Genomic DNA, 18,171 nt, shown 5'->3' on the forward strand with positions numbered 1-18,171 from the left:
TTTAAATTAGCTATTTTAGCCAATATCAACTTTCTCATTGTATATGATTTTTTCTTTTTAAATGATACAGGTAACATGAATATAATCCCATAAGGAGAGAATGACAGTGATACAGAAGTATATAGAATAAGAATTCCATGGTCTTCATGCCCAATCTCACCTCCGAACCCAGAATAATCACTGTCACTGGTTGACCTATAGCCTTACAGACCTTTCTCCCTTGTGTGTACGTGTGTGTGTGTTCATATACCAATACATGATTTTTACTTGCCAAGGAATAGGATGTTGTACAAGTATGGTTTGTACATTTCTTAATATATAATTACCAAATTTCCCTTTGCTTCTCAGAATTTTATTTGCAGTATTAAAGCAATCACTTGCCCTAGCTGGTTTGGCTCAGTGGATAGAGCATCTGCTTGCAGACTGAAGGGTCCCAGGTTCGATTCCAGTCAAGGGCACATGCCCAGGTTGTGGGCTCGATCCCCAGTGGGGGTGGGGGGAGGGTGTGCAGGAGGCAGCTGATCAATGATTCCCTCTCATCATGGATGTTTCTATCTCTCTCTTCCTCTCCCTTCCTCTCTAAAATCAATAAAAATATATATATATATATATATATATTTTTTAAAAAGCAATCACTTGTAAAATAACTTTATTTCCTTTATCTGATGATCCAAAACAAAAGCATCTGCCTGCTTGTTTGACAACTGGCTGCAATTTCTGCCATGAATGGGAAAAAGAAGATAGCACCTTTGCTCTGGGTGTAGAAGTTACACACATGTGCATGTGATATGGCCAATGGCCAACCAGATGCTGAGAAGGGACCATGTATTTCTCAACCAGTAATATCATGAGCAGTGCTTAGTGAAAACAAGAGACAGCCTTCTTACTCATTGTCCTCCTGCCCCAATTTCTTCATCAAATGAGAAATTTGGTAGTTTTTCCTTAAACACACATGAGTTCAACAGCTCACATTGCTGGGAACCTACTGCAGAACCAAGCCCTGGAAATGTCAAGCTGATGAAAGCACTGTCTACTCTCAAAGACATATTTCAAACAGTCATTTCAGAAAATCATCTTCACTTTTGAGAATCTATTTTTTTTTAACCTGGGAATATCTTTTTCTCTGTTTCCTAAATCAAAGTTAATGAAATAATTGCTATTCTGTTTAAAACTTCTAAATTTTAATTTGGGAATGATGGCACAGTTTCATCTAAGACAAAAATATGTTTTACAAATCATGTGGAATTAAAGCTTGGTAAGTGGTTCACACTGGCTTGTGATGCCTTCCTCCATTTGTCAGGCAAAATCAAAAGTATTTCATTCCTATTATGTTTTACAAGTAATGAAATATTTTCAAGTATTTTAGAGTGATAAGCTTGTTCTACATTCTCCCCCCAAATTGTAATTTTGAGTTGACTTCAAAAACATGTTTTATGTTATCTACTTTGAAAACAATCTCATCAGATAAATTACCAGTTTCATTTCCTCCTACTCTTTTTTCTGTCCAATTTAGGATATTTATATAGTTAAATGACAGTATTATTTATTCATTCTGGGTCAGTATTTTGGATTCCATGTCTTTGAAATACATCAAAGAAGAATTAAATGGACGATGGAAGAAATGGCTCCAGTGGTTCCTGTCTGGCTAGTGTCAAGGAGAAGGAGGAAATATACTCTAACAGACCCTGTTGCCATCTGTCCTGTGTTGAGTGCTGAGAGCAAGTCCTGATCGCCCTGGGCAAACATCCAACCCTGCTCTGAGCAGTCAGCAGAGATACATTTCTTTGTGTGCCTCTACAACCCCTCATCAAATCACAGAAATTCAGAGCTAAACAGTACATTCTAGTGTGGCAGTTTCTAAAAAAATTAAACATAGAATATGATCTGGCAATCCAATTCTGGGAATATACCCCAAAAGAACTGAAGTCAGAAACTAAAAGAGATTTTTGCACGCCAGTGTTCATGGCAGCACTATTCACAACAGTCACAATTCAAAGGCAGAAACAACCCAAATGCCCATCGACAGATGCATGGGTAAACAAGCATGGCATACACATTCAATGGAAAATTATTCAGCCTTAAAGAGGAATGAAATTCTGATATATCCTACAACATAAATGAGCCTTGAAGACACTATGCTGAGTAGCATAAGCCAGACACAAAAGAACAAATATTGTATGATTCCACTTATCTGAGGTATGAAAAGTGTCCAAATTCATACACAGAAAATAAATTGCTGGTTTCCAGGGCTGGGGGAAGAGGTCATTGGAGAGTTATATTTTAATGAGTATAGAGTTTCAGTTGGAGAAGATAAAAATTTTTGGAGATGGACGGGCATGATGATTGTACAACAATCTGAATGTATTTAAACACATTAAATACATTCATTCTGAACTGTACACCTAAAAATGGTTAAAACCTCAATAAAAAAATTCTATCCTCATGGAGCTTACACCCTAGAGCAGTGGTTCTCAACCTTGGCTGCATTTAGAATCACCTGGGAATCTTTTTAAAATCCTGATTTCTGGGCCTCATCCTCCGGAAATTCTGTTTCTTTGTTATGGGGTGGGGCCACAACATTAGTAACAAAGAAACAGAATTTCCGGAGGGTGAGGCCCAGAAATCAGGATTTTAAAAAGATTCCCAGGTGATTCTAATGTGCAGCCAAGGTTGAGAACCACTGCCCTAGAGTGAGAAAGATAATAAGCAAATAAAAATATAAAATTTTAGAAAGTATATTCTAGATCAATTTTTTAGCCTATCTCATTTTACAGATAAAAAACAAGAGGACACAATGGAGGAAAGGGGAGACATATGTAATACTTTAAACAATAAAGAACTTAAATTAAAAACAGAAGAAGAAGCAGCAAGAGGACAGGGAGAGAAGAGAACAATAGTCTCCCCACTAAGGCCCTGGTTATCTGACACCTGGGCCAAGGATCTTTCCACTGGACCATGCATGCTTCTGAGGTACTTCTATTACCTTCATTTTCTGATTCATTCCAAGGAGAATGAACTCTGGAACCTGGGCTCAAATTCTAGCTCATTTGCTTCCTGGAAGTTTGATCTTGAGATTTCCTTCTCCATAAAACAGGGAGAACAAGATCTACTTCACGAGTGTTCAACGTAATACGTTGCACCTGCACCTAGGTACAAAGTAAGAAGTCAATGAAAATCAGCTCCCTTCCTGCTAAGTCCCTCCAAATGCCTTCTCTGAATCTGTTGCTTATATATATGTGCAATTTAGCAATTTCAGCAAAATAGTCCCACGTTTGAATTTTATAAATCATTCTAGAAATATAGTTTGGATATGGAGAAGAATGACTCAGTTGAAAAACCTGGGAAACAAGCCAGACTCTTTTAGTTGACCCTTATTTAGCTGGAGGACTTTTCACAGTGTAAGTTTGGTAAATAATTCAAAACAAGAGCTAACATTCCTTTTTCCAAAAAATAAAGCCAACTCTTTGATATTTCTACTAGCTATAATAAAAATCAAAGCCATATTCTATTTTTATTCTTAAAAAGCATTAATCTCTAAATAAAAAGTATATGATAGCATAGATTATACATAACTGGCCGCCCTATGAGATGAGTCATTTGTCTAGTCTACCAAGAAGAATTGTGTGTTTCTCAGATCCAATATAGATAAGTAGTAAAACCACTTATCAACTGATAGCAGATCACAGGCCATTAAAGTTAACACCACAGCCCTCCTTTTAGCTTTCTTCACCTCTGAGCCTATTCATTTTGATTATTTCCTCTGAGTTCAGAACACTCCCCTATTTTCTCCTATTATATTTAGGGATAAAAGAGGCCAATTATTTTTATTTTACACAGGCTTAGAAAGAGCTTCTCTTTATAGATTTGCCATGGCCCTTTAGACTTATGAAAAGACTAGAGGCCCGGTGCACAAAATTTGTACACTGGGCAGGGAGGGGGTAGTCCCTCAGCCCAGCCTGCACCCTCTCGCAGTCCAGGACCCCTGGGGGATCGGGCCTACACCAACAGTCAGACATCCCTCTCACTGTCTGGGGCTCTCACAGACTGGAACCCCTCACTCCTTACCGCCCACCTGCAGCAGAGGCGGGAGAGGCTCCCGACACCGTCACTGCACTCACCAGCCATGAGCCCAGTTTCTGGCTGAGCGGCGCTCCCCCTGTGGGAGTGCACTGACCACCAGGGGCAACTCCTGCGTTGAGTGTGTGCCCCCTGGTGGTCAGTGCGCATCATAGTGACCAGTCATTCTGCCATTCGGTCAACTTGAATATGAGGCTTTTATTATATAGGATTTGTCCTGCCACCAGGTTAGTGAATTTTGCTGACTATATGGAAATTACATAAACGTTAATGCCTTAGGTTATATTTCTAGGTCTGGACAACTGGTGTGGTCTTATTAAAGACAGACAATTTATTTTGGATTGTCTGCCCTATCCCCACAGAAATTATAGGTAACTCGGCTGGGGAGGCAGGTTCAAGTCCACTAGACAGTTACTGTGGAGGAGGTAGTATCATTTTGTGAACAAAACATAGGTCTTGCATTTTGATGAACTTGAGTCCAAATCTTGGTCCTGCATTTTACTTGATTAAGTCACTTAACTCTCTGACATTTTAACCTCTTAAGTAAAAATAGAGATAATAATAGATAACTATGGGGAAAAAATGATAATTATATGAAACACCTAACAGAGTGATTGGTATAAAAGTAAACACTAATATTAGTTATTCCACATATTAACTTGCTGTAATATTTTAAGTAATTCACACACACACATATACTAAAATCTTATTTTTTATTATGGTTTTTGCTTGATTTAGAATTTCCACTAGACTTTTAAAACATTATTACAAAACTAGAGAGCTGATGCATGAAATTTGAGCAAGGGGCTTGGCCCCTGCCACCGCAGTGGCTGGGGGCCTCTGCCACCTCTGCCTCCTCGGCCTCACCCCCCACCCACCACAGAGGCCAGGGGCCTCTACCACCTCTGCCTTGGCCCCTGCCACCACAGCTTTGTCCGGAAAGACATCTGGTCTAATTAGCATATTATGCTTTTATTACTATAGATTATAACTCCTTTCTGAAACTTCATGATTTCATTTAAAACTATTTCTAATTTTAGAATGTTTTCCAAAATGTTAATTGGCATACTTTCCACATTTCTAATGTTTTGGGGTTTTTTTTAGCATTTTACAAAAATGAAACAAATACAGAAGTATTTTCTTAACAAGATCATAATATAACTGGTACCTGGAATACAGCTAAAATACAAGTGCCAAAACTAAGGAAGAATATTCACATTAATAAACAGCTATATCTCTCATGTTAGATATGACCATATGGACTGTGTAGTTAAAAGTGAGATAAAATTTAAACATCAAAATATTATATTATACTTTCTCATATTCATGAGACTATCCTACTGTTTTTAGCTTTGTTGCTCCAGAAAGATTATAATAAAACTAGAAGCCTGGTGCACAATGGGGTCCCTCAGCCTGGACTGCAGGGATCAAGCCAAAATTGGCTCTCTGACATCCCCTGAGGGGTCCCAGATTGTGAGAAGGCACAGGCCAGGCCGAGGTACTCCACTGGTCCTCTAGTATGCATGTAAGATCTTTGGTTAATCTCTTCCCACCCTCCCCCCTCCCCCTTGCCTCTGAGATTCATCAGTCTGTTCCATGTTTCCATGCCTGTGGTTTCTGCTCCTGCATTGAGCATCTGCCCCCTGGTGGTCAGTGCATGTCATAGCTACCGGTCGGCTGGTCGAACGGTCCGCTGGTCACTTAGGCTTTTATATATAGAGATATTATTATTATATTTTGAAAGAAACCTCTCTCTGCCAAGCACTATAGTAGAGGCTAAATACACAAAGGTTTTTAAGAGAGAGGAGAGAGGGAGGGAGAGGGAGGAGAAGATAGAGACAGAGGATACGAGGGAGGGAGAGAGAGAGAGAGAGAGAGACAGAGACAGAGAGATTTTCTGCCTTCTGTAGTGCACAGAGATAAAAACACTAACAAAATGGGAGCTAGCTAGGCACCCTAGCAGTTTGGCTCAGTGGATAGAGCATTGGCCCACAGAATGAAGAGTCCTGGGTTTGATTCTGGTCAAGGGTACATGCCTGGGTTGCAAGCTCAATTCCTGGTGGAGGGCATGTGGGAGGCAGCCAATCAATGATTATCTCTCATCATTGATGTTTCTATCTCTCTCTCCCTCTCCCTTCTTCTCTAAAATCAATAAAAATGTATTATTTTAAAAAAAGGAATGGAAGCCAGGCTCCTCACTGTTGATGTGGGAGTTACAGGTAAGCAAGGCTAAAACTTTCCATGTGGTAAAGAATTAGAATTGAAGTCATCATATGAACTTATGTTTAGTTTAATATAGATAAAGACAGTTATATATAGAAAAAAATTTGTATATGTGTACATATATTATTTCCTCACTCTTTTAGCTGAGAGGGCCAAGGAGTAATGCCACCTCAGTAGCAACAAGCACACCTAGAACCCAGATCTTGGTTTCTAATACCATCTATAATAATAAAAGCATAATATGTAAATTGACGGAACACCCAAACAGCAGAATGACTGTGCAGATGACCTTCCGGACGACCACACTAAGACACGCACTGGCGCCAGGCCAGCCAAGGCAGGTGTGGTGCAATTGGTTGGGGGGCCTGGCCATCACCCCATAATCGCCCTGCAGAGGAAGGCCCAGGCTACCTCTGTGGGGTGATTGATGGTGAGGCTCCGCGATCAATTGCCCCAAAGAGGAAGGCCTAGGCTACCCGGCCAGTGGTGCTGCGGCAGGTGAGCGGGGCCTCCCTCTACAGTGGGATCGATCTGGGGGCCCTGAGATTAATCGCCACACAGAGGAAGGCTCAGGCCACCAGCCAGCAACACTGTGGCAGGTGTGTGGGGCCAGCCAATGATCGCCCGCAGATGGAGGCCCAGGTCAGCCAAGTGATTGCACCCCATGCCTGTCACCCACAGAGGGAGGCGACCAGTGGCGGAGGTGCGGGGGGGCAGAGGGGCAGTGCTGTACAGATGGCAAGCAGGGGCAGTGTCAGGGGCAGGGTCAGCTGCCAACAGCTGGGGGAAGGAAAGCCCTGAGAGGCCCTGATCACCGGCCATGCCTAGGGACCCTACCCGAGGGGTCCCAGATTGTGAGAGGGCACAGGCTGGGCTGAGGGACACCCTCCCTCCCCCCCCCCCCCCCCTTCCCTGTGCACAAATTTCACGCAACAGGCCTCTAGTTCTCCAATAAAAGGAACCAGAACTCCTTGGAGAAACGACTGATTCCAAGAGAGGGGCTGGAAACATACAAAACGAGCCAGGAGTATCTTTTAGTTCCAGAAAGTAAATAAGTGCAAAAAAAAAGCCATACACACACACACACACACACACACACACACACATTCACCCACAAAATGATGAGGGCACATGAAATGGATACAGGAGCCAACTGAAAGAACTCTTAATGGCCAAAGCTGGAACAATCAGAGCAAAAATAAAATAGTATTAAAATATGAAGTAAATATTTATATGCACATACTGATAGAATAATTAACTAAATAATTTGAATAAAATAACTGGAGAAGGAAGAGACAAATCTATGCAGAGGAATTTCACATAATTTATGTAGCTATTTTGCCCTCAAGGAGGTAAAGCAAACTCCCCACTTTCACATAGTAACTTCCCTTCAAAGAATACAATGTGGAGCCCTGACCAGTTTGGCTCAGTGGATAGAGCATTGGCCCATGGACCAAAGGGTCCTGAGCTATGGTCAGGGTGCATGCAGGAGGCAACCAATCGATGTGTTTCTCTGACATTGATGTTTCTGTCTTTCCCTCTTTCTTCCACTTTCTAAAAAATCAATGGAAAAATATCCCCAGGTGAGGATTAAAAATAAAAGAGTACAGTGTGGAAAGTGTGGGGGCGGGGCGGGGGGAGAGATTACCTTTACAGTGGAGAAACATGGTAAACACTGCCTCAGCCAGGTGATCAAGGTCAACATCAATAGTCATAAGTCATGTTGATCAAATGGTATGCTATGACGAAAATGTCACTTTACCTCTGTGGTTTTCCTCCCAAAACTCCAGTATCTCATGGACTTAAGAAAATTTGTATAGATACTCTTTCTGATGGTTCTATCATTTAATCTCTCTCTTCACGTAAGTCTAGAAAAATGAACAACCCTTTGGGCATCAATTGTATGAGTATACTATGTCTTAATGACCCCTATATACTAAATTTACTACCTGGAATTACCTTGAACATTCATACCTTGTGTGATTATTTTTTAGGGTGTTCCCTACACTTAAAATGTTTGTCTCCCTCACACTTTTTCTAAGTTCAAAATCATGATCATCTTTCATGGTTCACCTCAAATATTTCCTCCTCAGGGAGAATAAGCTGCTCATTTCTCTGAGACTCATAATAGTGTGTCCCTCCACCATCTCATGGGCATAAAAAAATTTTTTTATAAATGTTGTTTCTAGATGTTTATAAACAATGTTGTTTATAGACATTTCTATTGTGCTGTAAGCCTCTTAAGAGTAGGCTCAACATCATGGTCCCTCTTGCTCTCACACAGTGTCTGACATTTATTTATTCAACAACAATTTATTGCATGTTTACCATTCAATACCATTGAATGAACAGGAGGGAGGAAAATTACAGAGAAAAATTAACAACTAAATATTAATACTGTGGGGGAAACTTTCCAAGCCTGGAAAGCTCTGGGGGGTGGGGGGGATGAGAAGAAAAATATTGATACAGGTCAGCTTTACTGAAAATATTGACAAAAACCTTCTGTCACAGAACTGATTTATTTTTCCAGCCAGTGCATATGCTTCTAAGTGAAAGGTCTCTGCTCTACCACTTCACCCATTTAATGTGATCTGGGACCCCTGTGGTTTGTGTATAGAAAGCTGGTAGACTCTGGGTGAGTAAATAAATCTAAGCAATGTCCATTTTCAAAAAGAAAACATGAATGAGCAGTAAGAATTTAGTGTAGGAAATAGACAAAAACTTTTTTCATGGCAGAGGTCCGAAGTTCAACTTACAACTGACATGGGTTCTTAGGAAAGAACTTTGCTTTTGAAACTTTCTATTAAAGCGAAACATCTTGCTATCTCAATGTCTATATACATTCAATTTATTTCGAATACCATTTTTGGTGTGGCTCTCTTGATATACTTGTTTCTTATTTCTCTAGTATAGATTAAATTCCAAATTTCAGAGCATCGATGCCAAAATGTATTTTTCATTACCATTGTCAAACAATTTCTGATAGGGCAATTTTAACTCAATAGGTGCTCCATTTGATTCTGAGGTCTTTCTTTCCCAGACACAGGCTTCCTGGTCTTTCCCACTGAAACTTCAAACTCTCTTTACATGTCATGACCCATCATTCACCCTCAGATGCAGGAATGATTTCTGATTTTAAAGAAGGATATTGAATGCTCAACCCAACATTTTTTAATACCCCCAAACAATTAACTTCACGAAAACTAGTTCTTTCATACCAATGTTTCAGAATCACAGAAAGCTGCTTGATATTATTAAGATTCCAGTATATACTTCTAAGTTGCCTTGTGGATTTATTGCTCTGTTTCCAATGCCTTCTTCTCTAATCTGTCATTGGCCACCTTCCCTGAACGCTTCCAAACTCTTCCTGAAAAGCCTGTTATGCCTTCACACCTAATGGAGCAAGGATAGGGACCGACTCTGCCATCTTATGAGGGTCCCCATCCACTTTTAATAAATGCTAATCCATTTCCATTTTTAATCGTAGGGCATACTGAATCTATTAACTTTCAACATGTTTCATGTAAAATGTCAGATTAATTCTGAAGCAATAAATACTCCATGAACTGTTAATATAACTACAGATTTTAAGATCCCCGGTAAGGCGTTCCAACATGGCATCAGTTCAGCTGACTTCAAATCCTGGTTCTGCCACAAGTTAAGAAGCCTTCAGCAATATTTTTTTTCTGGATCTCTGAGCATCATTCATCTGTCTAGATATTCTCTGAGGAGCATCTCTTGTGTGTCATGTACCAAGGTCACCCTGACCTTCAAATAGGCTAAGCTTCATCATCTTTAAAATAGCAAGAATAATGCCCATCTTGTAGGATTGTAAAGATTAAATGGCTCCTCCTATACATGACTTCTCACCACTTCTACTCTATTCCACCACCACTGTCTTCCCCCACTTTCTTGTCCCTAAAGGATGATCTCATTAAGCTTCCTTGCTGAAGCTCCTCAAGATGAAATGACCTTTTAGAATCAGACCAGGCCAGTTCACAGGAAGCCATACTTCTGGCCAGCTACTTTGGAGGCTGTCTGCATGGCCCCTGCACAATCAAGTGAACTGGGGCCCTGATTCATGACACACCATCCACCGTCCAAAAATGGCTGGGTTTCCTCCATCCACTTGCTTATTTCTCCCACATTATCCTTTCAAGGTGCCCAATAAGAAGGAAATGACACAGTATCTCCCTTTTTATTGGCGAGAAGTTAACTCTGCTGTGTTAGTTGCTCGGAGATTCCTCATACATTGTTCATTAAAATCAGAGAAAGATGGATAAAAGCATCTGCATTTAAATCTACATTCCATGATGTGGATCCACTCCCAAATACACAGCTGTTTGGAGTTACTGGTTGTCAGACTGAAAGCTGAGGAATGGATTTCGAAAGGTGTTTGTGTGTTGAAGTATAAAGTGTAACTCTGAGAAGACTCAAATGTTCAATGCTATGTGTATTTATTCCTAGATTCTGTTAGAAGTTGTGTAGCCAAGTTGTTCTTCACCTGCTCCCTGAAGGGCCATTACTGCCTGTACAGTAAATCCAGTTTTATTCTCATCAGCCAAGAACCTCAGCCGTGGATCCAGATCATGTTTCTGTTTCAGCAGGTGTGTATAAGCTAAGTTCATTGTGGCTCCTTGGTATGAGTTTATGATCATTTTTACTGAATTATTATGTGACCAAAGTTGATATGTAGGAAACAGCGATGCATACACATTTCATCACTAATTTTTAATAAGGATTTTTAAAAAATATTTTAGGATACTCCTCTTATAAAAAGTTCTGGATTACTAATCAGGAGACCAACCCTATTAATATCTATAATAATAAAAGCATAATATGCTAATTAGACCAGACATCCTTCTGGACGACCTTCCGGACAAAGCCAGGGCTGCAAGGGCTGAGCCCCTTGCACAAATTTCATCATTGGCCTCTAGTTCATTTATTAAAAAAAGGAAAATAAAAGGGAAAATACTTTTTTGTGAAACAACAAAAATACCAGCTTATTTGGGGGAAGAGCTTTCCTAATGTAGAGCTAGCCTTTATTTATAGTCTCAATCTCCAGTTAATTTTCATGTTGGCACACCATTTTAGACATTGTTAAAATACTGGAATGCTATTTTTTCCACAAAATATATCACTATAGGTAAAATTTCATAACAAGAAACTTTCAACTTAATAATTAAAATTTTGATGCAAATATTTTAGCATTAAAAAAGATTCTTATTTTAGCTAAGTAACAAAATAAACTGATGAATGAAGTGGATACAGAACATGGAAGCATGGAACAGAGTGTGGAATCGCAGAGGGAAGGTGGGGGAGGGTTGGTGGGTGGGAGGTAATCAACCAAGGACCTTGTACGCTATGCATGGCCCACGGACACAGACAATGGGGTGGTGAGGGCTGGGGCAAGGCAGGGAATGGCTGGAGGGGTCAATGGAGGGAAAAGGGAGACATATGTAATACTCACAACAAAGAAAAAAAAGAAATGACATGAAGGCAAAAAAAAAGATTCTTTTATGGAAATATTTATCTCAAATGCATTAAATTTTCATGTAAAATTATAATACAGATTATAAAGTGTTAGTAATACAAGAGACCTTAGACATCATTTTTACTGATAAGAAAATTGAAGGGCAGGGAGAGATCAACCGAAGGACTTGTATACATGTATATAAGCCAAACCAATGGACATGGACAACAGGGGGATGGAAGCATGAGTGTGCTGGGGCGAGGGGGGGGGAGGAGGTTGGGGGTGAATGGGGCGGATGAGGACACATTTGTAATACCTTAACTAATAAAAAAAAATTTTTTTTAAAAAGAAAAAGAAAATTGAAGGGCAGAATTCAGATTACCTGATTCCTGATCCAGTAGTCTTTTCATTATTGCACATGTGTTAAAAAATAAAATGAATGGATGCAGGCAGGTGCAGAAAAGAAAGGAGGGAAAAACAGAATTCAAATGCTGTAAGATGCTTAAAAATTAGGCCAAGTGGTAAGATAGTTTATTTACTTCTATTAATAAAATATTTCCATTATACCCCCTGCAAAAGTCACAACCAGGCAGTTATATTTTATAAATAAAAGCAGCTGAATGTATCATAACCATAAAGTGGAACTATAGTAATTAAGAAAAGAGACAGCTTAGATGTGCCTTAAGACTATCTATCACCTATTCTATAAGACTTAATAACTCACAACTCGTCTATCACCTATTCTATAAGACTTAATAACTCACAACTCGTGTTTTGTTGTGAATCAAGTTGTATTGGAATACAACAAAAAAAAGCATTGATTTTTGTTCCATTTCTTAAAAGAATGACCTTATTTTACTTTAATTACTTTACTTACAGTTTTCAAATAGTTTTCATCAGTGATTTTGTATTTGGTTTGATCTTTGGCTTTGTTCTTAACAGTTGTCAGTTTTCTGAAAACAAACCAAGAAAACTTGCTTTTATTTTTGTCCCTTTATCTTATTTTATTGACATAGTCTGATTCTTTGTCTTTCTCTTTAAGCAAAATCGCCCCAAAGCATGTTTATACTGCTTTTCTTCTTTGTTCATTTTACTGTAATGGCTCCTTTCTTTTTCCATAGCTTTGATAATGTGTGGTCTGGATAAGCCCTGGCTTCACAACATCAATAAAAGATTTGAATAAAAAATAAATCTTTGAGTTCACGATTACAAACCCAGCCTTGCATCAATTTAACAGATTCGTGGAGCTCTTGAACTCACTGATTCCAGTCTAAACGCTCCTCTTTGGATTGATGATTAATTAAGTCAGGCTCTGCTTCTCTTTATTTTTTAAAAATATATTTTTATTGATTTCAGAGAGGAAGGGAGATAGAAGCATCAATGATGAGAATCATTGATCAGCTGCCCCCTGCACGCCCCCTACTGGGAATTGAGCCTACAACCTGGGCATGTGCCCTGACCGGGAATCAAACCTATGACCTCCTGGTTCATAGGTTGACACTCAACCACTGAGCCACGCTGGCCAGACTCTGCTTCTCTTTAAATGAAAAATCATGTGCTACATAACTTTCTGGTAATAAATAAATTCCCAGATGTGTCCACATTATGGGTGCATAATCAGCTTACCTGGTACTGGCTCTTAGCCTTTTTTAATCTGCAGGCCTCTTAGAGTATAAAGTTCTTCACCTTTCCCCACTCAGTACAAATAGCTCATCTTTATAGTAATGACATATTTCTTGGGAAAAACTTACTAATTTTTATTTACTAAATAGAAATTTCTTATACACAAACTACATAGTTTCATAAGTCGATGCTTGGATATCATTGTCATAGAAAATAGGATTTATACGCCAATATCATAATTTTGTCATACCTCAGCATAAAATATAATACATAAATGGTTTTGTGTGTTTATAAATATTTTATGCTCTCTGTTATGTTCTGTATGTTTTTATAAAATTGTTTCTTTGACTTGAAATGCTCACATTTAAAGTTATAACACTTTACATCACAACATGTAAATAACTATTAAAAACGTAATAGATTAGTAAATATACAAACACAATTTAAATTTTCCTTTGAACTTTTTATTTTCATTAGCTTGAATGAAACATACATAAATGTGATTTTCTTTACATAACAATCTTGTTATCTAACACTTAGAATATCTTAAAGTTCTAGGAATATCCATCCATTATACATTTTAGGATTAAAAATGTTTTTTGTTTCCCACACTTCTATTCACAATGTTCATATTTGGATATGTGCAAAATGAAAACTCAATTATTTAATTTCTAGTGTTCATAATCTACTCTGATATTTGTGCTTTAGATTTAATTTTATACATTAATTATCAGAGCTTTGAAAAATAAATATTTATATTGACCACTTTCCAATTGGGTAACATGCTTGGGAAATTATTGAAGTAAATACTATGTTACAAAGATTAGGCATATTTATAGAGATCAATGTCAACTGCCTTGAAAATCTTATTCAATACTTTTAATTTTTCTATCTATAATAATAAAAGTGTAATATGCTAATTAGACCAGACATCCTCCCGGAAGACCTTCCGGACGAAGCCAGGGCTGTGAGGGAAGCCTAGGTCCTGGCTGCCAGAGGGAAGCCGGTGCCAGCAGCTGGAGGAAGGAAGGCCTACTCTTGCATGAATTTCGTGCATTGGGCCTCTAGTCTATAATAATAAAAAGCCTAAAATATATCATATGTTCAATCTTCAAGGTAGCTTTGTTCTTCTATTTAAATTTAAACCATGTTAAAGTTCAAATCAAGCCCAAATAGTGCACTGTAGCCAATCAAACAATCTTGGGGAGACAAGAGACAACATGTTTTTCTCACTAATGCCCTTTCAGAGCCTATTTCCGGAGCCCCTGTCCATCCAGAGCCGTTCTGTGCAATTTCTCAGATCTCTGTGGGAGAAGACCCAGGCAGAGGGTGCTCACAGCTTCGAAACAGCCATGCTGGAGTCCACATTTCCACAGCAGAAGGTAAATGCTTCTTTCCCAGGATATGTTATTTTAAACTAAGATTCAAGATTATCTTGAAGCAGTTTGCCTATGTCTCAACAGTTCCATTTTTTCCTTCTCTCCTTGATCTTCTTTTATTATTATTTTAGAAAACACTTATTAAGTAATATAGCACCAAATTTCATGTGGTGCTGCAGTGGCCTCAGGTAAGAGCGGTGTCAGTAGACAGGGTCATTGCCTATTGTGACTTTGTTAAATCAACATTTGTGAAGTGGGGCACAGGGTGCCAGATGGTGACCCCTGTACAACAAAAGACCAGAAGAGAAACTGAAATAGACAAGTTTATTACTCACAGGTCCTGGAGGAAGTACACAGCAGGCCTCGAGGGGCCACTTGGGGAGGTTAAGGGAGGGTGGAGAGAGAGAGAGAGAGAGAGAGAGAGAGAGAGAGAGAGAGAGAAAGAGAGAGAGGTTCTGGGACACATGCCTTTATTTGGGGTCTGTGGAGAGAGTACTTTTGGGTTCCCAGGCTAAGGCCAGCTTATCCAATTCAAACCAAAAAGAGTGGGGTTTTGGTAAGCCCATGAAAGTCTTACCTAAGGCATACCCAAGGAGAAGGCCCTGGGAAGCAGGGAAAACTTGATCACAGGGCTGTTGGGGAAATCATAGCAGAAACTTTTATTTGCTCGTGACTCTGTAGGCTGTTGTCTAGAACGTGCACTTGCATTAGGCGGCCAGTGTCAGTTTAAGGCCCCTCATGGGCTGATGGATGCCAACACAGCAATATCCTGGAGTAGCTTAGCTCAACGTTGGCACTGCTGTTTGAGGCTCACAGACTGACATAGTACAACCCACTAAAAGCTACTCATACGACGTGGAATAGAAAACATTTTACAAAAGAAGACCATGGACCCCAGGATTGAAAGGGAAAGAGCACCAGTGAACGGGGCTCCAGGTTTTTCAGTGCCTTTCATTTCTTCCTTCCAAACTTCCTGTCATGCCCTTGTCCTCTGCAATCACCACAAAAAAAAAGAAGAAGAAGAAGAAGAAGAAGTAGATGAGGTGAACAGGAAGAGAAAGCATGGTCAAGGAGAAGGAGCTGTGCTGAGGCAGGCAAGTATGACTTGAGACCCAGAGCATTTTAGGAGTGTGGAAGCAGGGCCATAGCTCTCAGGACACAGTGGCCTGAGACCACCTCAGCAGGTCCCCAAACTTGGAAAAGATCAGAATGTGGAACTACACCCATCCAATCAGTAAAGTGAAACTGACATGGACCTACACTGACATGGTCAGTTTTGTGTGTGAGAGAAGTCACAGGCCCGAATATGCGGAGAATGATTGGAGGAAAGCTGACTGGAGGCAGGAAGACTACTTAGGAAGCTGTTACTGTAATCAGGTAGGAAATGAAGACATGAATCAAAGCTGGACGTTGTAGGAAGACGATGGATGCAAGGCTCTTAAAGAAGTAGAATCAACAGCACTTGGTGCCTGATAAGGAAACTGGAAGAACCAAGGATGATTCCAGGCACATCGTGGAGGTAAATGGATGATGGCTCCATCCTGAAAAAGAGAGACCACAAAGGAAGCCACTGTGGGAAAAGAAGGTAAAGCATTCTGGCTTACATATTTGAGTTGAAGGTGTTTGTATAGGTAACCACGTGATGATGGTGGTTAAAATGGATCACAGGTAGACCAGGACTGGAGGTATGGGTTTGGAAAACATAAGGTAGAACTTGACATTATGACAGTGAATTGAATCACTTAGGGAAAATAGAATATGTACAATGAAAATAGAGATTGGTTATTGATCTCTCCTTAGCAAATATTACCATCTTCTCTAAGCCCTTACTATACTCAAAAATCTTGATTATTCTTGCCTTACCTTTAAGAAAACACAGTAATAACCATTGGATGCTTACTAAGCAAACCAGAGGTTATGAGAATACATATATGATCATGGTCTTGTCTTTGTTTTACTATCGAGAAGGGGAGTAAACAAACCAATATTAAATAAATTCAAAGAACAAACAAGTAGCAAATTAATCAAAAACTGTTATATTGTAAAATTAACTCAATACCTTTTAAGTGCTGAAGGATTGTGAGAGGATGACAAATGGGTCTGATTCATCAAAAGTTTATTTAGGGTAAGACACTGAAGACACATTCAACTATTGCATCACTGTTTTTGGCTTTGGTTTAAGAATTAGGTATGCAGTATGAAAGAATAAAGGAAATGCCACAATTGCACCAATACGAAGTAGAATGGAATTCTTTGTATATTTCACTCAAATTTTAAACTGGGTATCATGTCTAGAGACAATGCCTCAAATTCTTATAAATGTTTCATTTTGAACTGTATTTTAACTAGAGGCAACTAGTAAATTAGAACTTGGCATGATGCTTCGAGTCCTAAGAGATTTTTAAAAACTTGGCAGATCAGTTTTGCGCATGCTCACAAGTATACCTATTCGTATTTCTTTTATTTTATACAGATAAATAGTCCTCTAGAGAAAAGTTAACTGCAAATTTTTTAGTTTTATAATTTTTTAGTTTTATAATTTTTTAGTTTTATAATTTGGTTTATTCATAAGTAATTGAAAAAGTCTTTAATATCTAGATTGTACATCTTTGGCAGTTATCTGCCTGGGTATTTCTCAATCAAACTGATTTTCTTCTATTTTTTTTATGAAGTATTGTGTCCACTAAATTCAAAATTGCTGTGAGAATGGTCCAAAGACTGCTTTATTTATTTTTTCACCATATGTACACTGTAACATACACTAGTGATTGAAAATGATGAGTGTTTCTGCATCAGCTGCGGTGGTGGAGTTGACACTAGCTAAGTGGATTTAGAAAGGAGAAAACTCCTGAGAAAATGCCTCACTCTCTGGAATATGATGCTGGAGGGCTTGTTCTTGCTGTTGCCTTTTAATAAAATTCTGGAATTTCAGAACTGAAAATCAACAATAGAATTTATTAACTTGGAAAGTGCTTGAGTGCAGGGATTGCACCGTTTTTACTGTTATTTTTCCAAGTTCACACAGTGCTTGGTAGGAGCTCAATATATAATGGGAACTAACTGAATAAATAAATTAATCTTGTCATTTTCTGGATGTTAAAATTGGAAGCAAAAGGACCTGGTGAAGGTCACATAGCTAGTCAATAGCACTAGAGTGCAAAAGATTGTCTCTTCCCCATGCAAAGTGTGTGGTGGGTCTGGATGGCTCTCCGGAGTCGCAGTCCTCCACGTGGTGACTTAGAATTCCAGGTGCATCTTCTGTTCTGTGTTCATCTTCTGGCAACTCAATATCAACATTTGCATCTACAGTCACCACAGTGGAGGAAGAGAGAGAACTCGGAGAATCACAGACTGACTTTTAAAAGTTTCTGCCTGGAATGACACATCCCTTTTCAT

General features: G+C 39.1%; 1 protein-coding gene across 6 annotated transcripts in view; it reads left to right on the plus strand.

The window, feature by feature from the left end:
- The window catches only part of VEPH1 (ventricular zone expressed PH domain containing 1), a 196,746-nt gene that overhangs the window by 131,898 nt on the left and 46,677 nt on the right, over window positions 1-18,171 (plus strand). For all 6 annotated transcript variants that reach the window (XM_070406919.1, XM_070406924.1, XM_070406921.1 and 3 more), the window contains exons 10-11: window positions 10,768-10,907; window positions 14,644-14,778. In XM_070406919.1, coding sequence (XP_070263020.1) covers window positions 10,768-10,907; window positions 14,644-14,778 — 275 coding nt within the window. The remainder of the gene's footprint in view (window positions 1-10,767; window positions 10,908-14,643; window positions 14,779-18,171) is intronic.

The sequence above is a fragment of the Myotis yumanensis genome, unplaced genomic scaffold (assembly GCF_028538775.1).
Source record: "Myotis yumanensis isolate MYYU_CA2020_CCGP unplaced genomic scaffold, mMyoYum1.0.hap1 SCAF_2, whole genome shotgun sequence".
Classification (NCBI taxonomy): Eukaryota; Metazoa; Chordata; class Mammalia; order Chiroptera; family Vespertilionidae; genus Myotis; species Myotis yumanensis.